Source organism: Otolemur garnettii, unplaced genomic scaffold (genome assembly GCF_000181295.1).
Source record: "Otolemur garnettii isolate 467f Iridium unplaced genomic scaffold, OtoGar3 scaffold00022, whole genome shotgun sequence".
In the NCBI taxonomy this organism is placed as follows: domain Eukaryota; kingdom Metazoa; phylum Chordata; class Mammalia; order Primates; family Galagidae; genus Otolemur; species Otolemur garnettii.
This window is the reverse complement of record NW_003852417.1, coordinates 8,445,930-8,456,515: the sequence shown is the minus strand read 5'-3', so window position 1 is coordinate 8,456,515 and position 10,586 is coordinate 8,445,930. Positions and strand designations below refer to the sequence as shown.

Genomic DNA, 10,586 nt, shown 5'->3' with positions numbered 1-10,586 from the left:
CACTGACCTGGGGATGGAGGTTGTACTGACCTGGAGGTGGAGGCCGTACTGACTTGGGGATGGAGGCCACTCTAACCTGAGGGTTGAGGCCACTCTGACCTGAGAGTTGAGGCCACTCTGACCTGTGTGTGGAGGCTGCACTGATCTGGAAGAAAAAAAGCAGGAACCCAGGGGCAGGGCTGGTGCCAAGTGCTTCCTCTGAGGATCCTACTTGGTCATCAGTGCCCCTCCCAGGACCTTCTACCCAGAATGTGAGCTCTTGCTCACATTATAATGTGTATTTTTCTCCAGGCCTGGAGGCTTAACTACCATGATGTGTAATACAGGGAGCCCAGCGATTTGATGACAGTTGCAGGGCAGCCCACACCCAGCTTCAGGAGTCCCACTTAACTAGTGTTGTGCGTTCTTAGGAGGCTCAGCTGAGATTTGCATTCATCATGTGATTCCACATAGTGTGGTTGGGAGCAGGCACCTGGGCTTGAATTCTCATCTGCCTCCTGCCAACTGATGCACTTGACTGAGTTCTCAGAACTCCACAGGACAGTTTCCTCATCTGCAAAATGGGAAAAGTACTAACACCAGCCCCCTAAGGTTGCTATGGTAATTAAATGAGTTAACATACATAAGCATTTAACCCAGGGCCTGGTGCACTGTGAGGACTCCATATGTGTTAGCTATTTTTATTTGCACTAAAGCCTCGGTTGAGTTTTCTATTAGAAGTGAGCTTCTGGGCCAGGATGCAGGTTCAGTCCTTTAATGACTATTTATGGAGCATCTCCTAGGTATAGAACTGGTCATAGACTATGGAGCTACAAAGCTGAGGTCAGCACCAGCGGTGAATACACATCACACCACTGGGATGTGACACTCTCTGTGCCCTGAGAACACCCAAAGAAAAGCATCTTAGGACCCAGAGGAAAGGATGCTCTCCAAATGAGAAGGCTTCTCAGAGGAGGCCCAGAGTCATGATGGGAGCAGGATCCTGGGGCAGGGGTCAGTGGCCTGAAGAATTGACAAAGGGTGACTTAGGGAGAGGAGGCTGTTATAGATGGGAGAGAAGGAACCCAGCTGAGGAGGGAGGAATTGTTCAGCAGGGATTTTTTTGGTGCTGGTGTGGGCAGTACGTTCTGCTTAGAGCCTTCTCAGTATAGATGCCTGTGAGTCCCAGGAGCAGATTCTGCCACTGTGCTCAGCTCTGGAGTCAGGGGAGGACAGGAACATGGGACGTGCAAGTGGAGGGTCCCCATTGCCAGTGTGAGGGATGGAGCTGGCCGTGGGGGAGCTCCAAGGCTGAGCTCACAGGCCTCCTCTGTGTGGCCCGAGCCTGGCCAGCCTTGTCCCCTTGAAGGGCCGACAAAGACTGGCTTGTTCTGCTGTGACATCAGACCTCACCCCCAGGATTTCTCTATCCTTCTGGGGCAAGATCTCACACAGTGAGAAGAGAGGAATCAAGTGAAGACTGTCCTGGGCGTCACCATGCCAACCCGCCAGGCCTGCGGAGGGAGGAAGGTGGCTCCTGCCGCTGCTGCCTTCTGCACCTCCCCGGTTGCACCCGGGGCAGCCCGAGTGGCTGCACTGTTGGGATCAGTTCAGAGAGACTTTGCTGCCTGGTCAGTGAGCAACAAAATAGTAGGGTCAGATTCATTAGTAGCTGCATACAATGAGTTGATTGTTTTCTGCTTTTCTGTTGCATTTTATAATCTAGATTTTCTGTTATAACAAAGATTTGTAAGAGAATTGTGACTTGGGAATTTCATACAGCTTACTTTTAGATGGATCTGAAGGATCATCTGGTCTAAGCATCTGTCTGATCCTTTCATCAAGCAAGAAAACTGAGGCTGGGACTGATTCCTTGCTTGGAATATTGGTCATGGCAGGAGGGAAGAGGCTGCAGCCATCCAGCCCCAGGTCAAGGATTGAGGTGCTGTATGGAAAGTGTTTAGCACCAAGCCCGGCCCCACCTAGTTACATTTTAAACTTCCCGTCTGCTCCAACTGGGATCAATAAATGAGGCTGCTTATAAAAGAAAGTGCAGACTAAGCCGTGGGAGAGGAACTCCAGATTTAGTGGCCAGTCCTAAAACAACCTTCTCTGTGCTTGTGAGATGCAGAAAGAAAAAGGGACCTAACATTGGATCTTGAGTGGATGCAGCGGCTCCCAAACTCAGGGCAGCTATTTTTACAATGGTGACTCAGATTTGGAGATGCAGCCTGGTGTCTGCATTTCTCTCAAGCTCCCAGATGGAGGCTGGTGCTTCAGGTTCCTGGGTCATGCTTAGAGTAGCAAGAGCCAAGAAAACTCACAGAAAAGAAAGCCATTTTGTATCTTGTGATCGGAAATTAGTAAGTTATGGGAGATTCATTGTCAGAGGTCCTTCAGGAATAAGAACGCCTGGGACCTGTTCTGAGCATGATACAGTCCGTGCAAAGAAGTCACACGGAAGGGCATGGTCATGACAAGTTCCAGAATCCCACTGGGCCTCCATTTCCTTACCCCAAGAAACTTTGCGGGGGGGGGGGGGGGCGGGTTGAGGTTAAGTAAATGAAGTGAAAGCTATGTTAATTAGTAGAATGTAAGCGCTCCAATCTGTACAAATAATCAACACATTGAATCCCACAAAGGCACAAATGTATTCATGATCTATGTATATATGACTTAATAAAAAAAATAAACAGTAAATTTTAAATACATAAATAAATCAATAATAAAAAAGAACTGGCAAAGGGCTGGGCCTCGGTAGGAATTCGCGGAAAGGGGCTTGGAGTCTTGCCAAGGCCATACGGCTGGAGGGTGGGCAGTGAGTGGGGAGTCTCTGAGTTCCCTCATCTGGGTGTTTTCCACCCTCCACTGGACTCCAGATGACTGGGGATGATTTTGCTGAGCTGGCTTCTCTGATGGCCCAAACTGAGGAGCAGCTTGAGGCCTGTGTTTGAGTACCACTCTGTTGTCTTCAAGTGGAATGAAGCAGTAGCCTAATCAGTGCCTGAGCCGTCTGTGAGGCTCGCCAGCCCTCAGAGGATGAAGGTCAAAGCTTTCCAATGTCGAGGCCTCTGTGGCCACAGACAGCAGCCTGGGAACCTCGGCTGCAGGGGAAAGTTTAAATCAGGATAGAGTGTGGCTGAGTCATCCACAACAGGGCTGGGCTTCAACGTAAATTCAGAGATAAACTGTGTGTTTGTTTGGTTTAATTGTGGTCTTGGTTTATCAGTCTAAACAAGGAAGTTCCGGAGGGTCTTTGCTGACTTCTCTTGTGTACTGTAAGTTTCCTGCCAGGGCATCCTCCATGGAGACAACTTTAGGGGTATCGATCACAAATAGACAATCTCCAACTACCTTTAATTCTCATTTCCACAGCACTTTCCAGATCTCAAATATGATTTTAAGTGGAATTTTTGTTAAAATGAGCTATAAGAACTCATTTTGATAACCCTGTGATACATCTTCAAGTTTTCTTATTTCTTTTTTCTCATAACACTTGGTAACTGGAGTAAAGTTGATTCAGCCACAAGATGGATGTTTTCCTCAGTGGAAAACATAACTTGAAAACTTAGTTGAATGGGCTGGAGAGTATGATTACTAAGCCAAATGGTTGACTCTATTAATTTTTCCTTCTCAAATATCATGACTCCAGTTCTGGCAAAGTGGCTAAGACTAATGCCTTTGAAATGACCTTCCAGCAGGAATTGAGTTACTACATTAAGTAAGCTAGGCTATTCCAACTGTGACTTAAAACACTTTTTGCTACTGTGGAGAATAACATATAAAAAATATTTAGCATGTTGAAATCGATCCCTCTGTTTTGTCTTTTTTTTTTTTTTTTTACAAATTTATGCTTTTGTACTAAATACCTTACCTGACCAGATCTGGATATGTTTAATATGAGATGATAATGCCCCTTAGTGGATAAAGTACTTAACTGCAAGTTCTTACTTTTGCACAAAGAAAAGCTCTCTATTTTAGCAGAAATATGCTATAATATAGTAACTCTTGTAACTACTTGCCTACATTTGAGCGTTACTGTGTGAACTGTGAACATGTTTGTGTACAGCACTTAGTGCCACTGAGTGCAGGGTAGCTTGGCAGATACCTGCTGTTAGCACATTCATCCGACAATGACCGTCAGACAGCCAATGGCCTCCACGGAAGTGGGGGAACAAGTGCTCTGCAAATGCAGTGTCAAGGCTCTCTGTGTCAGCTCTAAGATACATTGGGAGATGGGCCTGAAGAGTACAGTGTCCTCACCTGGGAGGTGGCTCCTGGCTGACCCACCTGTCCAGTGGTAAAAGGTACGAAGTCCCACTTCTGAAAATGCACAGAGGTCCCCCAGCCTTCTGCGTTCTCACGGAACTGGGATTTTGATTTGAAGGTGCATCCACAAAATGTGAATTCACCTCCACCTGGTGGGGGAGACATTGCTATTTTTCCATGCTTGACCTTGGATTTGGACTTCCCACGGCTCAGCCTTCTGAGGCTGGTGTTTTCTGATGCAGGAGCCCCCACAGGAATGCAGGTTACTTAAACTCTTTGTGAGAATGAGTCTCTGGCCATCTCAGCCCAGCAGTGGGAGGCAGGCGCTTCTCAAATCCTGCTCGTCTGTTTTCAGAGGTGTATTTTTGCGTCACTGAGAACGTATTTCACTTTTCCGATGACTCACGTGTTTTTTCTTTGGACTTTGAAGCACAGTGCGGAATCCGTGTCTGCTTCTTTATGTGCCTGACACTAGCTGGCTGTATTTTTATTAAACTAGGTGGGAACGTGGTGGAACAATTTTCCTTCCTCCCCTCCCTCTTTCCTTCCTTCCTTCTCTCTTTCTCCCCCTTCTCCTTTTTTTCTTTATATTTTTTCTTCCTTTCTTTTTCCTTCCTTCTTTCTTTCCTACCTTCCTTCTCTCTTTCTCCCCCTTCTCCTTTTTTTCTTTCCATTTTTTCTTCTTTCCTTTTTCCTTCCTTCCTTCCTTCCTTCCTTCCTTCCTTCCTTCCTTCCTTCCTTCCTTTTTCCCTTCCTCCTGTCCTCATTCTTTTCTCCTTTCCCACCCACCTGTCCTCCCTTCCTTCCTCTTTCTCTCTTTCTAGTTTCCTGGAAGGGCCTCTGTCAGAAGGTACTCAGATACCGATTTTGGCATTCACACCGTCACTGTTCATTCATTCTCATTTATTCAGTGGACACACATTCCCTGGGTGTGGATTCAATCAAAAGTAAATCCCAGTTCCCCATTTAGGGAGTCTCTGCCTTTACAAGGAGGGGCAGGCAGTAGGTCGATGTGACTAGGAACACAGATATGAGCTGGGCGGACTTATGGGCCAGGGGCAGAGGGCAGGGAGTGCTGCCCACAAGTAGGTCTAGGCCAGGCCTCAGTGCCTTCAGAGCATGTTTAAGAGCCATACAAGAAACCTGGTCCCACCACTCCTTCCTAATAGGAAGACCGGCAGCTGCCAACAGAGCCCAGAGCTGAGTCTTCAACAGCTGTCTCTACACAGGCCCCTTGTTCCCACCGCCCCTGAGCAGGCATGATCACTGCAGGGCCCAAGGTGAAGGGCCTCAGGCTCCTTCTTCATAGCTCAGGGACTTCACTGTGGCAGGATGTTCACTGGACCTTCATCCCTCACCCCCGTCTTCCTGCAGGAAACTTCCCAGGTTCTTCCAGCCCAGATGAGTCATCCCTTGGCACCTCTTCCCCCAAAGCTTTGACTTTACCCAGGGAAAGTCCCTACCAGATGCTTCTTCCCATTTCAGCTGGCTTTGAACTCGGCTTCTCACCCTGACTTGTCCCAGGCCTCAGGGACTATTAATTCCTTCAGTTCTAGTCTCCGAAAAGAGTGATGCTCCTGTGTTCCTTCTGTTGACAAGCCTCCAGATTTCTGTATTGTATCAGAATTGTGCCCGGTGTGGAGGACAGCAGGGCCTAAGTCCTGCCCTCAGGGAGCACAGCAGATCTGTGCATTTCCTAAGACTTTATTTTTCGTAGAAATACATAGGCATATGCAGGGAATATACATTAGAGAAAAAGAAAGAGCAGGTCAGTCCTACCATGGGGGCAAATAGCCAAGGTGAAGGAGGGTGTTGGCTTTGAGTGGGGAAGGGGATCATCTGTATTGACTTAAATGGTAAGTGAAATGCGGGTAGACAGAAACCTAAGCAGAGCCAGGTCAACTATACAAAATTTTTGGTTATAATTTTTAGAAATTTTGACTAGGGTTATAATGTATTCCAACTAAATGCTAAAACTGAAAGCCTAAGTGGGCTTCCAAGGCCTTGAGAGCCTTTAGTCATCTCATGGCATCTTTTGGAAAGCTAATGGATACAGCTTTGATATTTGCCTGCCATTCTCAACCTAGCATACTAACATTACAATTTTATTCTAATTGCAGCGAGAACTAATTTGGGCTCTGAGGGCAGGGAATATAGGTAGGTTCTTAGTTGCTTCTAACATTCCCAAGAGAAAAAGTCTGAATTAAAGAAATACTATGTTATATTTTTGAGTACACATGATAGATTGAACCAGGCTGTCCAAGTATTGCTTCATATGGATTCTCTGGGGCATGTTTTACTGACTGTATGAACGTGATTTGTGGTTAGCGTAGTGGTGCATTTCATGACATTTAATGCTTTAAAAGTGCAAAAGGACTTGAGAACAACTTTCCTTTTGTAGTTTAGCCATTCCACCAGATTTCTGGATTGCTGCATTTTCACAGAGGTAAACTCTGTAGTGCTCCCTGATTATAGCAGCAGCCAATTTTGATACAGTGGTGTACTCGAAAGTGCTATATCTTTATCATCCTCGCCTTTATCAACAACTTGAATTCCGTAGAGCTTTAAGGAACAAGACTACAAATGCTTATTGGAAGTACTGGAGGTCTGCAGTTCTGTTTTTTAAATCAAAGTTGCATTTTATTTCTAATTAACTTAGCTCATGGTTTGGGATTAGTCTGCATGAATCCATATTTGGGGATTGGTTGATATTCTTATATAAAACCCTAGACTGCTGGAACAGGGAGGAGGTTTACCTGATCATCTAGCCCAGTCCTGTTGGGTTACAGATGATAAGAATGAGACTCAGAGCTTGGGAATGACTTTACCTAGGGTCCCGTAGCAAGTAAGTGACTGAAGTAAGTTTAGGACCCAAAGCCTGTGACTCTCTGTGTAGTCAGTATCTTCTGTGTCCTTTAGGCCCGGGTTACACAGTAACCTTCCAACCTGCCTAGAAGGGCCAAGGGCTAAGCTGCATTTCTGCTCAGGAGTGTCCATTTGAAAGTTCCCGTAATCGTCCTTAGCCAAATTTCCCAATTCTCTGCCATTTTACTCCCCAAAGCACCCCTTCTGTTCTATGGTTTCATGTCCCTCAATAAGACAGAGCTCTCTTCCCTGATATTACTACTTCTCTCAAATTCTTATCCAGATGAGCCCCCTCTGAGTTTCTTAAAGCCCAGGTCCTGTTTTAGGTCCTCTGGGAAGTTTTTGCTGGCATCCTCTACCCTGATTTTGTTTCAAAAAGCTTATTCAATACCAGGCAGTTCAACGCCCAAGTTGTTTAATAGTTGCCTGGGTGTGGCTTCTGCAACCCTCACCCACCAGAGGCCAAAGGCCACCATGTTTTAAGCCATTTTGTTTTCTAAAAACATCCAGCTCTGGAGTCCATGACAAGCAGATTAACAGAGTGGCTTAGAGTGAGAGTTCTACAATGGGATGGGCTGTGTCAAATCTCAGTTCCACTGGTTATTCATGGAGTAACTTTGGGCAAATTGTTCACCTTACTTCAGTGTTCTCATTTATAAAACAGAGGTAGTAATAGCACATATGCTGTGAGGTTGATTTGGGGATTAAATATGACAATATATGTAAAGTCTTTAGCACAATGCCTAGCACAGAATATATCCACTCTCTCTAGAGGTCACTATTATCCAGTTCACAAACTAAAAGCAATAAGTATTCAATTTCATATTTTGTTGGCTGTAAATCAATACATATTGGCAGTGTGCTCTGTCTGCCAAAATTCCTCAACGCCATGTTGGGTTGCATCATTAGAAGTATAGTGTCCAGATGGAAGACAGATGGAGTCCTGCTGCTCAGACCACACTTAGGGGCCTGGAAACAGTTCTGGATACTACACAGTAGTAAAAGCTTTGACCAGTGAGAGTGTGTGACCAAAATATCAGGATGATCTGAGAACTTCTCCTTCTCTGTGATTTAGAAAGAAAAACCCAAGTTTGAAGAGGAGAAGCTGCAGAGGAGTCATCGAAGATGTCTTCGTGAATGAATGTCTTCATTCATTCTGCATGTGTCTGACATTCCTGTTATCTGTAAGGTCAGGCCCTATACTAGGAGTTGGGGGGGGTGTATATAAGTCAATGGTGATAGATATTGAAATGAAAATAAAGAGAATGACAGAGGGTGGGCTGAAGCGCTATTCTGGACAGAACAGTTAGGTTGGGCTCCCCTAAAAAATAAACCCTGAATGGGATTAGCAAGAAAAGTCATGCAGATCTATTAGGGAAGTAGTCCAGATAGCAGGACTAGCAAGTACAAAGGTCCTGTGGCAGAAACATATGTGATCTCCAGCTAGAACGTAAGGTTTGAAGGCAGAGATAACTTACCCATGGTTCTGTGGTAACCACATGTTACAGGTGAGGTGTTGAGATTTAAACTCAGGCTCTCAGATTCCTAAGCTCATGCCTGCGGCATTAAGGTTTTTAGAGAAGGAAGGAGTAGACAACCTGGGGTCATGAGGGCACTCTGCCTTATCCGCTCAGACCTGGAATGCAGTTCCAGGGATGGCCAGCAGAGGGGACCAGGCACCGGGTTTCTGCAACACACCGCCTGAAGCCATGTTGAATGAGCAAATGTCTGCGACCAACTCTGTGAGATCTAAACGTCTCCTTGGCAGGAAATCCTCGAGGAGCACGGCGGGGTTGTGCAAACAGCCTTACAATGTCTGCTTGTGTGTGTGCACTCAGCTTCGCCCGCGTCGCCCACAATGCTCTGGGTTTTTTTTTTTTTTGGATAATGGGGCTCTGTGGGCCCATGCGCCTTGTCATGCAGAGGGAGTGACCTGTGTTTGTCATAAACGGGCTCTTGTATGATTAATAGCCATGCGAATGAACCCACAGCAGCTGTGAGCACCCAGCTTCACCTCTTCGCTGAGGCGGTGGTCTGAGGCCACTCCAAAGCAGCAGCGCAGAATTTATGGCTGAAAGGGAAGTGACTTGTTTGCACGGTGGTTGCAGTCTTTCAGATGCAAGGTAGGGGGCGCACACTAAGTGTCTCTACATCATCTTACCCTAATAACAACACTAAAAGGGGAGTATAACGATTTACATTTTACCAACATGGGAAACTTAGATCCAAAATTACATTGACTCTGCCAAGGTCTCCAGAGCTCCTGCTGTTTGCACTAAACGATTCCCTTTCCTTCTCAGAGTGGCCTAATCCAAGGCCCACACGCTTGGAAACGCCCTCCTCATTTGGCTTGACTAATGAAATTTGTGATTTTAAAAAAGATGAGGGATTTCTGCCCCTGGGCATCAGCATGTTTATTGTACATATGTACATTTTTCTGAGAAAGCTAGTTTTCATCATATTCTCAAAGTAGCCTGTGATCCTAAAACAAAAGGATCAAGCACCCCAAAATGTTTACATTTGGGAAAAAGCTTATTTTTCTCTGGCCTTTTTTCTTACCGATGACCAATGACCATTTCCTCTGCTCAGAAGTGACGTCTATGCTGTGACCACTAATCTGACACTTGCAACCCATTTTAGTGACTGTGGGCGACAGTGTGACATGTCCAGCCTGTGAGTGGTGCCTGGATTGGGGGGAGAGGCTGAAACGGCTAATATGATGAAAGTGAATCAGACACAGCCCTTGAAAGAATCCACAGCAAGAAAGAGGGTTTCTGGGAAGAAATGCTATTTCGTTTGGTTGACAGGTAGAGTGGACACCCACAGGCAGAGCAGGAAAGGGTGTTCCAGGCAAAGGAAACCACAAGAGAGGTCTTAGCACTCTGGGAGACTGGTGGATTGCTTGAACTCAGGAGTTCAAGACCAACCTGAGCAAGAGCAAGACCCCATCTCTGCTAAAAATATAAAAGCGAGCCAGGCATGGTGCTGGGCACCTGTAGTCCCAGCTTCTCAGGGAGGCTGAAGCAGGAAGATCGCTTGAGCTCAACAGTTTGAGGTTGCTGTGAGCTGTGATGCCATAGCACACTAGTCTGGGGCAATAGAAGTGATCTCTGTCTCAAAAAAAGAAAAGAAAGAAAAGTAAGAAAGTGTAAGAGGGATGTCACAGAAGAAAGAAGTAGGTGAGAGCCCTTAGTACCGTCCATGTTCTGGTGTGAGCCAAGTGCACAGTGGCTCTCTGTGGAGCTTCAAAGGAGCTTCCCCAGAGGGGCTGAAGAGTAAATAAGCACTTAGAGCCAGGTTTTGTAGCCCGGGATACCAAGTGAAAAATTACACCCACTTTTATTGGATAGCCAGCTTAGGAAGTGTTTCTGTTAAACACGTGTTTATTCCACTAGTCAGCCGTGTTTCCCATCCCTCCATTTCCCATCCCCATGTCCCATCCCTCCATGTCCCATCCCTCCATGTCCCATCTC

General features: G+C 46.1%; 1 protein-coding gene across 4 annotated transcripts in view; it reads left to right on the top strand.

The window, feature by feature from the left end:
- FAM49A (family with sequence similarity 49 member A) overlaps positions 1 to 10,586 on the top strand; it is a 109,631-nt gene that overhangs the window by 49,792 nt on the left and 49,253 nt on the right. For 3 of the 4 annotated variants that reach the window (XM_023511845.1, XM_023511846.1, XM_023511847.1), the window contains one exon: positions 8,189 to 8,302. The exons of the other annotated variant lie outside the window; for it this stretch is intronic. In XM_023511845.1, the coding sequence (XP_023367613.1) occupies positions 8,274 to 8,302 (29 nt within the window). In that variant the 5' untranslated portion in view covers positions 8,189 to 8,273. The remainder of the gene's footprint in view (positions 1 to 8,188; positions 8,303 to 10,586) is intronic. 4 annotated transcript variants of the gene reach the window in all.